General features: G+C 71.2%; 3 protein-coding genes across 3 annotated transcripts; 2 read left to right on the top strand and 1 right to left on the bottom strand.

Annotated features, from left to right (window-relative positions):
- Nucleotides 1-230: 230 nt before the first annotated feature.
- Nucleotides 231-10,319, bottom strand: DEDD (death effector domain containing). The gene is made up of 5 exons (XM_075445447.1): nucleotides 9,623-10,319; nucleotides 4,379-4,756; nucleotides 1,558-1,665; nucleotides 943-1,089; nucleotides 231-865 (listed from the first exon to the last, which is right to left on the bottom strand). Exons 2-5 carry the CDS (start codon nucleotides 4,701-4,703, stop codon nucleotides 489-491), a joined length of 957 nt encoding a protein of 318 aa, XP_075301562.1. The 5' UTR covers nucleotides 4,704-4,756; nucleotides 9,623-10,319; the 3' UTR covers nucleotides 231-488.
- Nucleotides 2,158-4,385, top strand: LOC142364867 (uncharacterized). The gene is made up of 3 exons (XM_075445014.1): nucleotides 2,158-2,266; nucleotides 2,452-2,668; nucleotides 2,754-4,385. The coding sequence occupies exons 1-3, from the start codon at nucleotides 2,158-2,160 to the stop codon at nucleotides 3,931-3,933; spliced, it is 1,506 nt and encodes a 501-aa protein (XP_075301129.1). The 3' UTR covers nucleotides 3,934-4,385.
- A 1,579-nt stretch (nucleotides 10,320-11,898) lies between the features above and the next one.
- S100A10 (S100 calcium binding protein A10) lies at nucleotides 11,899-14,606 on the top strand. Its single transcript, XM_075445187.1, has 3 exons — nucleotides 11,899-11,969; nucleotides 12,767-12,913; nucleotides 14,308-14,606. Exons 2-3 carry the CDS (start codon nucleotides 12,782-12,784, stop codon nucleotides 14,467-14,469), a joined length of 294 nt encoding a protein of 97 aa, XP_075301302.1. The 5' UTR covers nucleotides 11,899-11,969; nucleotides 12,767-12,781; the 3' UTR covers nucleotides 14,470-14,606.
- The last annotated feature ends 2,604 nt before the right edge of the window (nucleotides 14,607-17,210 follow it).

Genomic DNA, 17,210 nt, shown 5'->3' on the forward strand with positions numbered 1-17,210 from the left:
TCGGGGGACGCCGCGGGGACGCAGCCCGGCACGGGACGGTTTTACTCCTGAGAAACCCGCTGAGGCGAGGAGGGGTCGAGGGAGAAGCGGGGGACACACGGAGCCCCCCGAGACGGGGGCAGGAGGGGGACGGAGCCCCCCAGGCCCCACGCAGGGCCGAGCCCCCCGGTACAGACCTCCTCTGAGCCCCCCGGCTCGCCCTGCCCCCTCACCGAGCGCCCCAGGCAGGGTTTTGCCGTTTTGTTGTTGTTTTTAATGGATACAAAATCAAAGAGAAAAGGAAAACAAAGCGAGAGCGGAGGGGACAGGACAGGGAGGGGCGAGGGAACGCGGAAGCCTCCGGCCACCCCGCGGCTCCGCACCCAGAGCTGCACAGTACCGGGCGGCGGCTTCAACCACCTTTTCCTTTTCTTTTAGAAAAAAAAAAAAAAAAAGGAGGAAAAAACCCAAAGGAGCAAGCGTGGATCCCAGGGAGCAGCCGTCGGGCGTCAGGGAGCCGTCTGCAGCATCAAGTTCCTCAGGAGTTTCTGGCGCCCGACCTCGTAATCCTCCTCGTCCACATTGACCAGCAGTTTGATGGCTTCGTGGCCCACGGCTTGCTTGAGCGAGTCCGTGATGAAGACGCCCTTGAGGGCTTCCAGCAGCGAGCCGTTGATGTAGTCACGCCAGAACGCGTCGAGGTAGGTGAGCTCTGAGAACTTTATGTCGCAGATGATGGAGCCCAGGTCCCGCGACTTCAGGATGGTGTTGGCCTGGTTGAAGCGCTCGAACTGCCGCTCCAGGGGGTCCTGCTTGTTGGAGAAGACGTTGCCTTGCAGCGCCGTCTCGTGCTGGCAGTACTCGGCTCGCACTCGCAGGCGGATGTCTGGGGGGAGCGGGAGGGCGGTGAGTGCTGCGGCGCGGGGCCGGCCCCCCAGCCCCCCGGCCCCCCCAGGGTCTCACCACAGGTCTGCTTCTCCTTGGGGTCCGGCGTCGCCGACTTCCTCCTCTTGCGCTGGCTGCCGAGGAGGGTCCTGCCGCGGCCGGGCCGCTTGGTACAGATCTGGGGTCCCGCGGCGGAGCAGCAGACCACGGGGTGGTGGGGAGGCACTGCGCGGGGAGCAGGGGGTTGGGGACGCTGAGCCCCCCGCGCTCTGCCGGGGGACGTCCCCGAGGAGCCGCTCGCCCGCCCGGGCCCATCGCAGCTCCGGGGCCGCTGGCCCTCGCCGGCTGCACCCCAGATCCGTGCCCCAGCGCTCCTGCTCCGGCCCGGCACCAAGCCCCAGCCCCCCCTCCTTTCCACGCTGCCGTCACCCCCGGTCGTCCCCCCACCCGGGGACACTCATCCCAGGGGCGTCTGGCAGCGCCAGGAGCCCGCGCACGCCCCGAGGGGACCCCCGCATTACACCCCGAGACCGAGCTGCCTCCCCGCGGCACCGCAGAGGGTCGGATGTCACCCCAGCGGTGACAGAACTGCCCCTGCCAGCCCGAGGCGAGTCCCCGCGCTCCCCGCGCGAGCGGGACAGACCGAGCCCCCTGGACCGCACGCCGAGGTCCGGCCGCGGCCTCCGCACCCACCTGGTTTATGCGGGTGGCCGAGCCCGTGCTGCGCCTCGCTGTGAGCTCGGGGCGTCACGTAGCGAATGGACGTCTCCTCCAGGTACTTGTCCACCAGGTCCGGACACACTGGGAAAGAGAGGGGACACGGGTCCCTGTCTGGGGGGGGAAAACGGGGGGACACGGGTCCCTGTCTGGGGGGGGACGCGGGGGGACACGGGTCCCTGTCTGGGGGGGGACGCGGGGGGACACGGGTCCCTGTCTGGGGGGGGACGCGGGGGGACAGGGGCCCCTTCCGGAGGGAGGCCAGGGGGGACCTCTCCAAGGGGTCTCAGCTGCCTGCCCGGCGCGGGGCAGCACGGCCGGCGGCCATCCCCCCAGCCAGCCCCCTCGGGAAAGCTCCCCTGGAGCCAACCCTTCCCGCCGTGGCGCAGGAACGGCCGCTTCCATTCGCTGGAGAAACGCCGGCCGAGGCGGCAGCGCCTCCGGCACCGCTCCCGCACCGCGCCGAGCCGAGCCGTGCACCCCTGGCCACCGCTCAGACCAGACCCGGATTCACCCCGCGTCCCTACACGGAGGAGCAGAGCCGCGGGGGGACAGCGGCAGCTCCGGGCCCCCAGGATGGACCCGGCTGCTGGAAAGGCTTTCGGACAAACCGACAGACCCCCGAACGTCCAGCCGACGCTACCGACCCGACGCGAGCCGATCGCACCCCGGGAGCACCACGCTGGCAGGGGACCGGGGCTGAGGAGAGTCAAGCTGCTGAGCAGAAGCAGCTGCTGAGCACAGAGCGTGGGACGAACCGAGCGGTTTTGGAGGGCCGGGACGTTTCTGCGGGTTGTTTTTCTCGTGCCTGGTGAGCTCAGAGCACTGCCCGTCCCGGGCAGGAGCCCTCCCATCCCCGCCGGAGCTGAGCCGGCCAAGGCTGCGGGTCTCCCCGGCCCCCCCGCCGCGCCCAGCTGCTTCGGGCCGGGGCTTCGCTGCGTTTCAGAGCCCTGAACGAGAAGGAGACGGAAGGAGACAGCACCCAGCCGCTGCCACGGGGACCGGAGACCAGCGCCAGCTCGCTGGGGCCGGAGGAGACGCGCTCAGCCAGCCAGTCCCTCCCCTTCGGCGGCGAAGGGCTGCGCGGGTGAGCCGCATGCGAGGGGCCTTTCTTCACAGAGCTTTTTGAAATGCTATTTTTGCACACTTTAATTAAACTGCTTCCACCCAAGCGTGGCTGGGGACATCGCAAGAGCGAGATCTGGTGGGTACGGCGCATCTCGCGGGGCAGCGGTGTACGGAGACGCGAACACCAACCTCCGGCTCCCCGACCGCACGGGCAGTGATCACACCTCAGCGTCCATCCGTCCGTCTCGCTCGGAAAACACCAGAACCCGGCACGGGGAGGGCCTGCCTGGCGCCAGCCGCCCGCAGCCCAACAGCCAACCGCCCCCTCACTGGGGGTTTCTGCACCCAGCAAGCCAAAAGCCACCCAGGGGACAGACACGCAGCGCTGCGGCCCCCCCGGCGCTGCACCCGCCAGGGACAGAGCCGTGGATCCGCCCGGGGGACCGGCGTCGCCCCGAGCCCCGGCACCGCACAGCTGCTCCGCGTAACGCGCCGCCCGCCGCCGCTTCCCCGTCTCCTCTCGTTGGTGTCGGCGCGGTGCCGAGAAGAGCGGCGGAAGGTGGCAGCGGCACCCAGCCCCTGACTCCCTGCTTGCACCGAGCCGCGGTGCCGGCGGCCCCGCGACGGCAGGGAACAGCCTGGGGTCTGTCCCCGGCGCAGCCACCTCTGCAAGCGGCGCACGGGGCAGCGCGCACGCTCCCGGCTCCCGGCAAAGGCCGGATAACGGGGAAATCCTCACGGCGTCTGGTCTGCGCCCACACGGGCAGGGCCACGAGCTCCATCAGGGCTGGAAGCTTCTGCCAGCTTGGAGCAGCCCAAAAGCAGCGTCCCCGTCCCCTGCCCGGCCCGACACCGGCTGAGCAGCGACGCAGCCAAAGGCCCCGTTCAGCTTCCAGCGCCCGATCCCGCTGCCCCTGGCGGGCCGGCGGCCGCGGGCAGCGTGGCACCGCGCGCCCGGGGACAGCCCCGGCTCCCGGGCTGGCTCACACCGGCGCCGCCGTCCCTGCTCCCAGCCCGGGGAGGGTTTCACGCCTGCCTCTACGTGCGCTCGCCGCCTTCCCGGGCACTGGCGGGGAACTGCGCCGTGGCCCACGGTGCGAGCAGAAACCGGGGAGACTCAGCAGCCTGGAGCTGCCAAGAAAGCCCAATTATCCTCATTTAAAGAGGAGACACAAATTTCAGAGGCTGAAGCCTGCCGGAGCGGCTGCCTTCCGCACCCCCCCCAACAGGCGCCGTGTCCTTGCAGCTCCTCCCGTTCTGGGTAACCTGCGTTCGGTTCCTTAAACGGTAAATCGAGGCTTTGGGTCAGAAAAAGGCACGGGCCGAGCTGGTGGAGGGCAGGGGGTCAGCTCAGCCTGGCAGCTCCACAAAGCGACCAAAAACCCATCAAATGACCCGGAGCCGAAGGGCCAGGTCACTGCTGGGGTCCCCGAGCGGGGAGAGAGCAAGGGGAGGAGGGGTGGCTGAAAGAGGAGGCTTTGGGGCATCCCACTGGAAAATGGGTGAAAAAAAATCTGAATTTGGACACGGCCTTCTCTCCGCGGCCTCTCCTCGTGCTGCGCACCGCAGGACCGGCAGCTCCGGCTCGGGGAGGACATCGGCCGCCTTCCCAACCCTCCTGCGGCCCCGAGAGAACGCCCCGAGCTCCCGGCCCCCGCCGGCTCCCCGGCACGCTGAGTAACACCGCGGGCTTCGCCGGGGCGCGGGCCAGGCCCGGCGGCTCACTCACCGGCCCGTCGCCTCTTGAGGGTGACGTAGGGCAGCAGGTCGTGGCGCGTGATGATCCGCAGCAGCTGCAGCACCTGCCGGAAGTTGGTCTCGTCGCAGCGGCCCTGCCGCTCCAGCGCCAGCAAGAAGTCCCGGCCGCTGCGGATCATCCCCCGCTCGTAGTCGTCGATCACGTCCACGAAGAGGAAGGAGAGCACTCGCACGTCGCGGTGGGTCAGGTGGGTGCCCACGATGTCGAACATGCGGTGCAGGCTGTACAGCCCGTGCTCCCGGTCGCCCCACTCCTCCGGCCAGGCTTGCGCTCGGCTCCGTTTGAAGGCGGCCATCTTCCACCGCTGCCGGCGCGCGCCGAGCCGGGGCTGCTCCGACCGCCGCAGCCCTGGAAGACAGAGAGGGCCAGCAGGATTTAATCCTTCCCCAGCGATACTCGATTAAAAACCCTGCTCTGCGTCCCTCCACCACGTCTCCGGGCAGAGGCTCGTCCTCTCCTCTGCCAGGGCATCCATCCCACACCGAAAATGGAAGGCTGGGTACCAGACGGACGGCACCGGGCTCTGCCAGCACCGGCAGGTCGCTGCCACAGCGACTCACACACCCAGACACGGTCTGGCAGAAACGCCCACGAGCCACGGCACGCCATGGCAGGGCTCCAGACCCCAACCAGGCGAGGACCGAGGTCCTCCACCCCAGCACGACGAGTCCCCATGTCCCCCAGCAAAGCCCCAGCTGAACCCACTGCCGCCGCACCCGTGAGCCGTAACCGCACGAAGCCACTCGGCGCAGCCACCAGCACCACACCGAGACGTCGGGGAGCAGCAGCGCGGCCGCTCGGCAGGCCCCGACCTGCTTGCCTGCCAAGCCGGAGCGGAGCGCGCCTCGTCAGACTGGCTTCAGCGCCCGGCTCGGGGCCCACCCCTCGCCTCAGCGGATCTCGCCCGGCTGTGGCCCCCCGGACGCTCCTCGTCACGCTGCCGTCACCGGCTCGGTGTCAGCGCAACCGACAGCTTCGCTTCTTTGCCGAGAGCCGCGGGGAGTCACGCACCCAGCCACAGGACACAGGGACGCGCAGGAATCTCATCCGGTGCCAGCGAGGCGGGTGTCGGTGTCCCGCGCCTGGGGACGGCACCGTGCCACCGCGCGAGTCAGCTGCGAGACACGCCGGGAGCCGGTGACGAGCCGATCGGCAATGCCAGTCCGGGGCACGCGGCGGCTGGGTCAGGAGGGAAGGGCACCGCGCGGCTCGCCGGGTGCTGGGACGGCAGGGACCCGTGCCCCCCCGGAGCAGTGCGGAGGGGCTGCGGACCCCCAGGGCACACTCAGACCCCGCTGTGCATCGCGGGCGCGGGGCAGCACCCCGGCCAATGGCACCCGCCCGGGTGCACCCTCGGTGTGCCGACGCACAGGCCACAGCGGGGATCACGCCGGCGCTGCATCACGGGTACCCCTAAAACGATGGCCCTCGCCAGTTTATCCGGGTCCGGAGCCTGCGGGACGCGGGACCCGAGGCTGCTGAGGCCCCACGGGGGCTGAGGTCTTGGGTCTGATGCCACCCACCCCTGTGGCTTTCCAGCAGCGTCCAGCCCCGAAGGCGGTGGCTCCATGTGGCACCGGGCCACGGCTCCTCTGCCCTCCGGAGCTGACCCGAGCCCGGCCGGCGTCACCACGGAGCAGCTCTCCTTGGTTACGGCTCCCAAAACAGTGAGGCGGCGTAAACACGGGATACCAGCAGGAATCGCCCGTCTGTTCCCGGCACGGCCGTGACTCACGCTCTGGCCCCGGGCAGGCGGAGAAACAGGGAGCCCTCGACGGGGCCCATCGCCACCGGCACGGTGGGAGGGGTTTAATTCCCATCATAAAATGCAAATAGCTTAAATTAAAAACGTGTTGAGCGACTGCTGCAAACAGTCTGACGCGGCTGCGACTGCTCGGCCGGGGGGAGCCGGCAGGCACCGCACCGCTGCCCGTCGAGGGGGAAGGGGATGGTCCTTGGCACAAACAGCCCGCAGCCATCTCCGTGCGGGGGGACGGGCATGAAGCCCCCCAGCCCTGCCCAGCGGCTCCTCCGTGCCGGGCGCTGAGCCACGCCAGCCCCACGGGAGGGCAGGGCTGCGGCCCGGCACGTTCCGGGAGAGGGGACGGACTTCTCCGGTCTCGTCAACCTCGCGGAAGCCGAGCTCCGGAGCGGCCTTTACCAGGCGCTGTGGCCGCACCGCAACCGAGCGCTGCAGCGGGAGCTCCCAGTATCCCTGCACAGGGCAAACCAGACAGGAACCAAGCGCGGGCGGCGCAAGGCGAGGCCTCTGCTTTCTTCCCAGCGTCCTGTAAGCAGCTCCGAGATAAAAAAACCCCACACAAACCACGCGCCCGCTTATCGGCTCTGCCGGGGTGTTTACACCACAGCTCTTCCCCCGGCAGCCCCAGCCAGCCGACCTCTGTCCCCAGCGCTGTGCCGCGAAGCCGGGACGAGCCGCCCGAGCCCGGCACGGCGCGCGCCGGGAGCCGCCGGCTGGGGCCCGCGAGCACGGCAGTGTCCCTGGAGATGGCTCACTGCTCCGCGGCCTGCCGCGCACCGAGTCGCACAAACCCAGGCAGAGACGGGGCAGACGCTAGCTTTGGTTATTTGGGACTGACCACCCTGGAATTCCGTTGCATTTTGTCTCCCAGGGAGGCCAAAAAAGAAAAGGCATCTGACATTGTGCTGCCTGAACACAACAAGAGGAGACTCAGCAGAAAGAGCGACTGCATGGGCGGGGGAAGTGCCGAGTCCCGGGGGGCAGCTCCTTACAGCTGCACCACCCAAAACCGCTAAAAGCTGTTAAAATCATTTCCAGGCAGGGGATTCCAGCGGCCGCTACTTGGAAGAAATCCCCGCTTCCCCTCGCCTCTGGCTCTCCTCCCATCCCGACCCACAGGAGCGGAAGGCTGGAGCGCTTTGCTGCACACATATATTGAAAAAACCCTAAAATCCTCTGATTTTCCTCAAGGAACGGCCCCATCACGAGCGTATGGAGCAGGAAAGATCTCCCAGCAGAAGACGCAGCAGGGCAGGAGTGACAAACCCCGCACAGGCGTCCCCAGAACCCCAGCCCACCCTCGGCGCAAGCGGGCAGCTCGGCCCAGGGGACTTTTCTCAGGAGGAGACTTCCCACAGCGCTCCAGGATCATTAAAACGAAGCGAACAGGAAAAACAAGCTCTTGGTGCCCACAGAGCTCCGCAGCTCTTCGGCTGAGCCGAGCTCCGAGTTCCCCCGTGCGGACGGCGGGGATCTCTGCCGCGGCAGCTCAGGTCACAGCCACGAGCACCCAGCGCCCGCCGGCACGCTCCTGCCCGGACGGGCGCAGGACTCACCAACGCCAAGTCGAAAGCCGGCTTTGGGGTGGATTTTGCGGCGCGGTGCTCTCCCAGCCGCCGCCGTCCGGCTGCCGGGCGCGCTGCGAGCAGACGCCAGGCCGACGCCTCGCCGCGTCGCTGCTGCAGACCAGAGCCGACGCCGCTCGGCCCGGGCGAGGACCAGCCGTGGCAGAGCCGGCCGCGCGGCACCGAGGAGCCTTGGCAGAGCCCCAGGCAGAGCCAGACCCACGCGCTGCGTTACCAAAGGGCAGGAAGGGCCGACAAACACAGCCCAGCGCTGCGGTTTCGCCGCCCAGCAGCCATTCACCAGGGGGTCTCTTCCTCTCCTTCTCAGACACCTCCACCCCAAACTGCGAAAGGCGATCAGCCTCGAGCCGTCCCGGCTGCCCGGCTCCCCCCGCTCTGCTCCCGACAGCTCCCGCAGCCGCCGTCACGCCAGACCCAGGGCTCTTCCCCGGGAGAAGCTGCTGCTGTTCCGTGGACCAAGCACCCGGCCGCGGGGCTGGCAAACCTTCCCCGGCTGGCGCCCGGCAGAGGGACGGGACACTGCCCGCAGTGACTGTGGCGTGGCCACCGCGACAGCCGCCACCCTACGGCCTCGCACCCGCCAGACAGGCAACCTCAGCCCACAAACATGCCTACAGGACGCGACGGGCTTGGTGAGAAAAGGGTGGGTATAAAGAGTTCCTGCTGCGCAGAGGATGAGCCGATCACGGGGGAGCTGAGACGCAGCGACAGTAATCCGTAACTGCCCTCTTTGGAGGGTTTTTTTTTGGCCTTCCCTCCGTCACACTCTGTATCTGGGTCAGCGCTGGTGAGGGGCCAGCGCGTCTGAGCCGGCACCACAGCGTCCGTCGGGCAGAAAAAAATGCTACGCCCGCCACTAAAGAGAGCAAACCGCCAGTCCCAGCCCAGCAAAACAGACTGGATTTCAGCAGCGGAAGAGCAGTGCGCACGGCCGCCCCGACACCCCGGCAGGGAAGGCCGGAGGAGGAGGAGGAGGAAGCGTTCAGCCACGCTGCGTCACCCGACAAAGCATTCGTAACCCCACGAGAACGAGCCAGGCGCAAAAACAGTCCTGCCAGCAGCTGCCTCGGGGTCAGGTCGGCGGTTTTTCTGCCACACAGGTTTAGTTGTGGGAGGGGGATTTTTATTTCAAGCACAGAAAGTGCTTTTCGCTTCCATTCACCGCCCGTCTGACTCCTGCCACCTCAGTTAATCCCCCAGCCTAATTCCTGCCGCTGAGTGGCAACTGCAGCCGTGATTTCGCACACCGCTAACGCCCGTCTCGACAGGCGCCCCGCAGAAACGCCCCGCTCCGGCTGCCAGCGGCGGGCCGGGCCGGAGCACCACCACCAGCCGGGAGCGGTGCCCGAGCCGCCGCACGCCAACGGGCAGCAGAGGAAAATCCCAACCAGAATCCCAGGGCTGGGAGCTGCCAGCAGCGCCGTGGGCTCTCCCCGACGCCGGCGCGTCAGCGCACGCCGCGCTCGAGCCATGGAAACGGGGGCGCGGGCAGGGGACGCGCTGGCACCGACGTCAGCGCTGCCAGGTCCCCTCCGGAGCCCCGGATCGCAGCTGGCTTTACCAGTCTCGCCCCTTCCATCACCCAACGGACGCCCGGCCGGGATCCACCCGCAGCCACGCTGCCCAAACGCTCCTGAGCCAGGGCAACGAGCCCAGGCACGGAGCTGTCACCACGGGCGGGCAGGTGCCCACCGCACCGAGACACAAATCCCAGTGAGGCTGCGCTCCGTGCACGGAGGACTGAGCCTCTCCTGATCCATCCCGACAGCACCAGGACCACACAAGCAGCTCCTTGCAGGAGAGGAGGGATGGGCGAATCGTTAGCACATCAGAAAAAAAAAAAAAACAACATATAGGAACACCCACCTTAGGGAAGAGCTCTTCTGGTCTTGCTTACGTCCACGACTCGAAGTGCAGCTGAGCGAGAGTGTTTGCAGGAAGCCTTCTATCCCCTCTTCTCCTTGGCTTTTTAAATAAACTACCCGACAGCGCCGCAGAAGCTCCTACAGAGTCTCACGTGCGGCTCTCGTAGCGGGGAAGCCAAACGTCCAGGGTCGGGGATCGGCGGTCAGTGTTAAAGCTGGTCGACTTGCCAGAAGCCACCCAATTTTTTTGCCCCCAAAACCTTATTTTTTTTTCTACTTAATAATTTATTGACACCGGGAGGAAAAGGAAAGTCCAGAAGTGGCCCTGTGCTCTCTAGGTCATTTCTCGTTTTAAAGACCCCACTCCTTAAGAACCGACTCCCCCGTTTCCCTCTTACCAGCAGGACTTAACGCCGCCCTCGCACACCGCGGCCACGGGCAGGGTGCTCGGACACCTTAAACCTCCGTGTGCTTTCTCAGTACAGCACCTCCTCCAAGACCGGGCCGGGCTCGGCGACAAACCTCACTAAAAAGCCAAGAGAAGGTCGCCTGAACGGGGTCACCCTCCCACCACTCAGCCCATGCCCCCCCCGGGCGCCTGCTCCCCGCCGGGCGCTCGCCCCCTCCCCGGCAGCTCCGCAGGCCCCGCAGCAGAGCCGCCGGGAGCCGGGCCCAGGCCCGCACCCGAGACCGAGAGCTACCGGCTGCCCCCGCCGCCAAGCCCCGCGCTCCCCCGGCCAGGGACACGGGGCCGTCCGAGGCCTCGCCCCTTCCTTTCCCTTCCCCCCGCTGCCGGCGCAGGGCCCGGCCTCCCCCGCGGCTCCGCAGAGCCTCTCGGCCCAAAGCCCGGCCGCCGGGCCGGCCCCGGGAGGGCGCCGAGGGGCTGCCGAGGGGAGCGGCTCGGCCCCGCGGCCACGGCACTGCGGGCCCCCTACGCCCCCATCCCGGGCACCCGAGGCCTCTCCTGCGCTGCCCCTGCCCGGTACCGGCCGCGCTAAGGGCGGGGGGGGGGGGCGAGACGGCCTGGGCCCGGGCCCGTCCCCTCACGCTCCGGGACCGCCGAGGCCTCCCTTAGACCGCCCCCGCCATGCCCGCCGGCTCGGCCCCCGCTGCGCTGTGCGGGCCCCGCTGGCGCTGCGGGGCTGCCCGGGCTGCTGGCGCCGCGGCCTCCCCGTCACGGCCGCCCCGTCACGGCCGCCCCAGGCTCGGCGCCGCCATGTTGGCTCCCTCCGCTCCGCTCCCCGCTCGCAGGCGGCCGCCGCGGCTCCGGAGCGACGCAACATCCGGGGCCGAGGCCCCGCCCACATCCGGGCCACGCTCACCTCTCCGCCTTCACTCCTATTGGGAAAGCCGGGGAGCACGGCGCCCTCTTGGATAAGGGCATGGGGGCGGGCCCATCCGGGTCACCGGCCCCCGGCTTCAGCGCCCTTTGCGAGCATTGACGAGCGTCGCCATGTTGAGTGAGGGCAAGATGGCAAGGCAGCCACGCCCTTAGGGCACGTGGGGGCGCGGCCGCCATCTCGGGAGAGGGCAGGCCGGGTCGGCGGGGCGCGGCTTCGCGCCTACTGCGGGGCATGGGGGGCGCCGCCATCTTGAGTGAGGGCAAAGTGACGGGCGGGAGGCGTCGGCGCTGCCCGGGGAGGGGCCCTGGGGTGTGGGGGCTCCTTGGGGCGTGCGTAGGGACGGGGGGGGGGTCCCTGGGGATGATGGGGGGCCCTGTGAGGAAGGGGAGGCCCTTGGGGTGGGGTTGGCTGGGGTGTGGGGGGCCAAGGAGACATCCCTGGGGATTGAGCGGGGTGCGGGGGGTCTGTTGGGGAGACAAGGGGGGGTCCTGGGGGTCCCTCCCCAGGAACAGGCGCCGCGGGGCCGCCCCCCCCCCTCCGCAGCCGATGCCGGGCGGGCGGTGCCCGGGGGGGGGGGTGGGGGGCACCCATGGGCCGCGCCCGTCCCGTCCTCCCCCGCCCTCCACCTTTGCACCCCGCGGGGGGGGGGGGGAAGCTGAGGCGGGGACGGGCCCGCCCCCCCCCGCTGCGTGTGTCCCCCCCGCCCCCCCCCGAGCCCCACGGGCGCGGCCGCGCCCCGCCACGCGCGAAGAGCCGCCCCGGGCGCCCACGCCTCGCGCCCAATTAGTCCTCATTAGCCTGCACGCGCCGGGCGGGGTGGGCCGGGGGCGGTGGCTCCCGGAGGGGGGGGGGGCGGTCCCGGGGGGTCCCGGGGGTCCGGCGGAGGGAGGGGGCGGGGCGGTGACTCAGCGGCCCCCCCCCCCCCCCCCCGCCCCCGCCGTGCCTATCCCGGGCGGCGCCGCGCCCCGCACCGCCACTGCCCGCCGCGCTCCCGCCGCGCTAGCCGTGAGTACGGGGGGGCCCCGGCCTGCGCCCCCCGCACCCGCCCGGGGGTCCCCGGCCCTGCGCCTCCCCTTTGGGGGGGGGGACCCCGGCCCTGCGCCTCCCGCTTGGGGGGGGGCCATCCCGCCCCGCCACTGAGCGGGACCCGAGCCCGCACTCCGCTTTGGGGGGGACCCTGAAGATGGGCGCGTGGGGTGGGGGGGGGGGTCCAGGTCCGCCCCACCCTGACCGGAGGGTTTGGGGGTGCGGGGGGGGCACAGGCTGCCTGGGGGGGGGTAAAGTCCGTTCTGGGGGAGTCTGGGGCAGGGCGGGGTCCCCCAAGTTTCTGGAGGCGAAGCCGCGGGCCGGGCCGGCTGCTGCTGCGGGGGGGCAGCGGGATTTGGGGGGGCACACCGGGATTTGGGGGGGCACCGGAGTTGGGGGGCAGCGGTCCCACGGGGCAGGCGCGTCCCCCCGCCGCGTCCCCCCATATCTCTGCTGGGCCGGCGCGTCCCGTCCCAAAGCGGGGGGGGGGAGTGGGAGTCTCCCCCGGGGGGGCTGCTGTGGGGTGCTCCCCCCCTGCCCCCCAGTCGTGGGGACCCCGAGGCAGGGCGCGCCCCGCCCAGGGAGGGGCCGGGGGCTTTGCGCAACGCCCCCGCCCCGCCGGGGCTCCCCAGGGTGCCCGCGGGGGGGGGACACGGGGCCCGCCCGCAGGACGTGTCCCCCCCGCCCCCCCCGCAGGACGTGCCCCCCCCCCCCGCAGCCCGGCGCTGAGTCACTGCCGCGGCTGCCGGGCTCAGCCCCTCCCGCACGCCCCGCAGCCCCCCCGCGCCGCCATGCCCTCGCAGCTGGAGCACGCCATGGAGACCCTGATGTTCACCTTCCACAAGTACGCGGGGGACCGCAACCACCTGGGCAAGGAGGAGCTGCGCAGCCTCATGGAGAAGGAGCTGCCCGGCTTCCTGGAGGTGCGGGGACCCCCGCGCCCCGGGATGGGACCCCCTGGCACCCCGCGATGAGACTGCATAGCACCCGGGGGGGGACCCCCCCGGCACCCCGGGATGGGACCCCCTGGCACCCTGGTGGGGGACCCCATAGCCCCCGAGATGAGACCCCCATGGCACCCTGGGGGGGGGGGACACACCCACCAGCACCCCAAGATGAGACATGATGGCACCCTGAGATAAGACCCCTGGCACCCCAAGATGTTCCCTCCCATGGCACCCTGGGGGGGGAAGCCCATAGCCTCCAGGATGAGACCCCATGGCACCCTGGAGGAGAACCTGATAGCCCCTGGGATGAGACCCCCTGGCACCCCGCGATGAGACCACATAGCACCCGGGCGGGGACCCCCCCCCGGCACCCCGGGATGGGACCCCCTGGCACCTGGTGGGGGACCCGATAGCCCTCGAGATGGGACCCCCATGGCCCCCTGGGGGGGGACACCCACCAGCACCCCAAGATGAGACATGATGGCACCCTGAGATAAGACCCCTGGCACCCCAAGATCTTCCTTCCCATGGCACCCTGGGGGGGGAGCCCCATAGCCCCCAGGATGAGACCCCATGGCACCCTGGAGGAGAACCTGATAGCCCCTGGGATGAGACCCCCTGGCACCCCAAGATGAGACCGCATAGCCCCCGGGGGGGGGACCCCCTGGCACCCCAGGATGGGACCACATAGCACCCTGGTGGGGGACCCCATAGCCCCCGAGATGGGACCCCCATGGCACCCTGGGGGGGGGGGGGGGACCCACCAGCACCCCAAGGTGAGACATGATGGCACCCTGAGATAAGACCCCTGGCACCCCAAGATGTTCCCTCCCATGGCACCCTGGGGGGGGAGCCCCATAGCCCCCAGGATGAGACCCCATGGCACCCTGGAGGAGAACCTGATAGCCCCTGGGATGAGACCCCCTGGCACCCCGAGATGAGACCACATAGCACCCGGGGGGAAACCCCATGGCACCCCAGGATGGGACCACGTAGCACCCTGGTGGGGGACCCCATAGCCCCCGACATGAGACCCCCTGGCACCCTGGGGGGGGGGGGACCCACCAGCACCCCAAGGTGAGACATGATGGCACCCTGAGATAAGACCCCTGGCACCCCAAGATCTTCCTTCCCATGGCACCCCAGGGGGGGTCCCCGTAGCCCCCGGGATGAGACCCCCCGGCACCCCAGGAGCAGACCCCAGGGCACCCCGGTGGGAGACCCTGTAGCCCCATAGGAGGAGACCCTCAGGCCCCCCACAGCACGCCACCAGGATGGGACCCCCACGATCCGGCACGGGGCCGAGCCCCCGCTGCTGGGCGCAGCCCGGAGGCCGGGCGGGGGGCCCTGACGCCGCCCCCGCCCCCCAGAACCAGCGGGACCCCATGGCGCTGGACAAGATCATGAAGGACCTGGACCAGTGCCGCGACGGCAAGGTGGGCTTCCAGGGCTTCTTCTCGCTGGTGGCCGGGCTGACCATCGCCTGCAACGACTACTTCGTGCTGCACATGAAGCAGAAGGGCCGCAAGTGAGGGCCCCCCGCCCCGGGGTGCTGCCCCCCGCCCCAGGGTGCTGCCCCCCACCCCGGGGTGCTGCCCCCCACCCCGTGGGGTGGCCACGACCGCCGTGGGTGCTGCCCCTCGCCCAAATAAACGCATTTTGTACTATACGGGAGCTGCCTCGTTTCTTGGGGTCCCCCCTGCCCCCGTGGGGGTCTGCGGAGGGGGTCTGCAGCGGTCGATACTGGGGGGTCCGCAGCAAAGCGGCTCTGGGGGCGTCTGGAGGGGCTGCAGAGGGGGGGTCCGTGGGGCCCGCACAGGGGTGCGCGTTGGTCTGTGGGTGCCCGGGGGTCAGAGGGGCCGTGCGGGGCAGGGGGGCTGCATAGGCACGTGCGGGTGGCCCTGGGGTCTGCACAGGGTGGGGTGGCTGTGGGCCAGGCTCCTGTGGGGGGGGGGGGCGTGGGGGACGTGAGGGCTGTGCGGGGGGCCGCAGGACCTGTATGGGGGGTGTGAGGGCTGTGCTGGGGTCCGCAGGAGCTGTACGGGGGGGCGTGAGGGCTGCGTGGGGCGCCGGGGGGGTCCGTGGGGCTCCATAGGGGCAGCGGGGGCGTCTGTGGGGCTCCATAGGGGCGGCGGGGGGGTCCCTAGGGGTCCGTAGGGGTGTGGGGGGCGTCCGTGGGGCTCCATAGGGGCGGCGGGGGGGTCCGTGGGGGTCCGTGGGGGCTGTAAGGGTGGGGCTGGGGGGGTCGCGGGCGTCAGCGCCGCTGCCGATCGCCCCTCGTGTCGCGGCTGTCGCTGTGGGGTTCGGCCGCGCCCCGGGGGGGTCACGGGTGGGACCCCACGGCCAGGAGGGACCCCCGCGACGGGGGCCAGGGACCCTTCGGGACCCCCCGGGGCTCCCTCCCCCGCGTCCACGCCGCGCTGCCCACGCGTGACCCCGCGCGGGGTCCGCGCGACGCGGGGGGGCCGGGCGGGGGGGGGGGCCGCGGGACCCCCGGCCAGGGGAGGGCGGGGGCGGGGCGGGGGGCGGGGCCAGGAGCGGGGGGCGGGGCCTCGGCAGCAGAAGAGGTGAACGGAGGCTTGGGGCGGGGTGGGCGGAGTCACGAAGGGTGGGCGGGGCCAGGAGGGAAGGGCGGGGTTTGTGGGCGGGGCCGGGACCCCCGTGGCGGCGAAGTGGGCCCGGGGCGGCGGGGGGGGCCCGGGGCGGGGGGGACACGGGGGCCCGGGGGGGACACGGGGCGGGGCCGGGCCATGGGGACCCCCGGGGCCTGCGTGGCCCCCTCCAAAGCCGGGGCTCAGCCCCACCCCACCGGCAGCGCCCGGAGCCCCCTGGGCGCCCCGGGGGGGGCGGGGGTCCCGCGGCTGCGCCCCAGGCCCGGGCGCGTTGGGGTGCCCGGGGGTCCCGCGGCTGCACCCTGAAAGCTGCGCACGTCGGGGTGCTGCGGGGTTCCGCGGCTGCACCCCGGGGCCGGGCACGGCGGGGTCCCGGGGGTCCGATGGCTGCACCCCGGGGTGGGGCGTGTTGGGGTCCCGGGGGTCCCATCGCTGCACCCCAGGGTGGGGCACCGCCAGGTCCCGGGGGGTCCCACGGCTGCACCCCGGGGCGGGGCACTTCGGGGTGCTGCGGGGTCCCGCGGCTGCACCGCGGAGCCGGCACGCTGGGGTCCCGGGGGGTCCCCTCACCGCACCCCAAACCCGGGACATCGGGGTGCCCCGGGGTCCCGCGGCTGCACCCCAAGGCCGGGCGCAGGGGGTCCCGGGGGGGCCCGTGGGGCCGGGGGGGTGTCGGCGCCCGCCACGACGCCTGGGTCCCCGCTCGGCTTTACCCGGGGTCAGCGGGGGTCACGGGGGGCGGGGGGCACCCCCTGCGCGCGGGTCCCCGCGCCCCCCCCCCGTGCCTCAGTTTCCCCCCAGCCGCGCCGTGGAAAGTCGGAAATTTCCAGTGCGTGGGGCCGGGGGGGCAGGATGCCGGGGGGGGGGGGCAGGATGCCGGGGGGGCCCCGGCGCCCTTATAACGCTCGGCCGCGCCGCCCTCGCCGCCGCCGCCGCCATGCGAGGTAGGGCCCGGCACGGGGCTGCGGGGGGCACACGCGTGTGCGTGGCAGGCGTGGGGCCGCGGGCGAGGCCGGGGCCGCGCGTGGCCGGGGGTGCCCGTGGGTCTGGACGTGCGTGCGCGAGTGGGTACACGAGTGTGCACGCGTGTGGGAGCGTGCAAGCGTGTGAGAGCCAGCGGGCACACGCGGAGGGCGGGGGGTTGTGCAGGTGGGACGTGCACACGGGAGTGCACGCGTGTGTGCCGGCCGTGGGGGCTGGCGAGGGCGGACGTACGTGTGTGCAGGCATGGAGGAGCCCGCAGGGGCGTGCACGCGTGTGCGAGGGTGAGACGGAGCATGCATGCGTGTGTAAGCGTGTGGGAGCGGGCAGGGCGTGTGCAAGGGGGTGGGAGCCAGCATGCAAGCGGCGGGAGCGGGGAGGAGCGCGTGTGCAAGGGCACGGGGGCACACGGGGATCTGAGCGCTGTGTGCAAGCGGGGCTGGGTGTGTGTGGGGGGGCAGGTGCGTGTGCGAGGGGGTGGGAGCGCGTGTGTGCAGATGTGTGAGCGTGGGGCGTGCAAGCAGGCGTGGGTGTGTGTGCAAGGGCATGGGGGCCCACGGGTGTGCGTGTGCGTGCACACGCGGGCACGGCTGTGTGCGTGTGTGAGGGGCGGGAGCGCGTGTGTGCGTGTGCGCGTGCGAGGGCAGGCTGCGTGGCCGTGCACACCCGCGGGAGCGCAG

This window comes from Opisthocomus hoazin, chromosome 30 (assembly GCF_030867145.1).
Source record: "Opisthocomus hoazin isolate bOpiHoa1 chromosome 30, bOpiHoa1.hap1, whole genome shotgun sequence".
In the NCBI taxonomy this organism is placed as follows: domain Eukaryota; kingdom Metazoa; phylum Chordata; class Aves; order Opisthocomiformes; family Opisthocomidae; genus Opisthocomus; species Opisthocomus hoazin.

Coding starts and splice junctions, on each gene's coding strand:
- LOC142364867 (XM_075445014.1), top strand. CDS start 2,158: ATGGACCCGGCTGCTGGAAAGGCTTTCGGACAAACCGACAGACCCCCG. Junction 2,267..2,451: donor ACCCCGGGAGCACCACGCTG/GCAGGGGACCGG, acceptor GCCGGAGCTGAG/CCGGCCAAGGCTGCGGGTCT. Junction 2,669..2,753: donor GGCGGCGAAGGGCTGCGCGG/GTGAGCCGCATG, acceptor CTTCCACCCAAG/CGTGGCTGGGGACATCGCAA.
- DEDD (XM_075445447.1), bottom strand. CDS start 4,703: ATGGCCGCCTTCAAACGGAGCCGAGCGCAAGCCTGGCCGGAGGAGTGG. Junction 1,666..4,378: donor CCTCAAGAGGCGACGGGCCG/GTGAGTGAGCCG, acceptor TCTCTTTCCCAG/TGTGTCCGGACCTGGTGGAC. Junction 1,090..1,557: donor CGGCCACCCGCATAAACCAG/GTGGGTGCGGAG, acceptor CTCCCCGCGCAG/TGCCTCCCCACCACCCCGTG.
- S100A10 (XM_075445187.1), top strand. CDS start 12,782: ATGCCCTCGCAGCTGGAGCACGCCATGGAGACCCTGATGTTCACCTTC. Junction 12,914..14,307: donor AGCTGCCCGGCTTCCTGGAG/GTGCGGGGACCC, acceptor CCCGCCCCCCAG/AACCAGCGGGACCCCATGGC.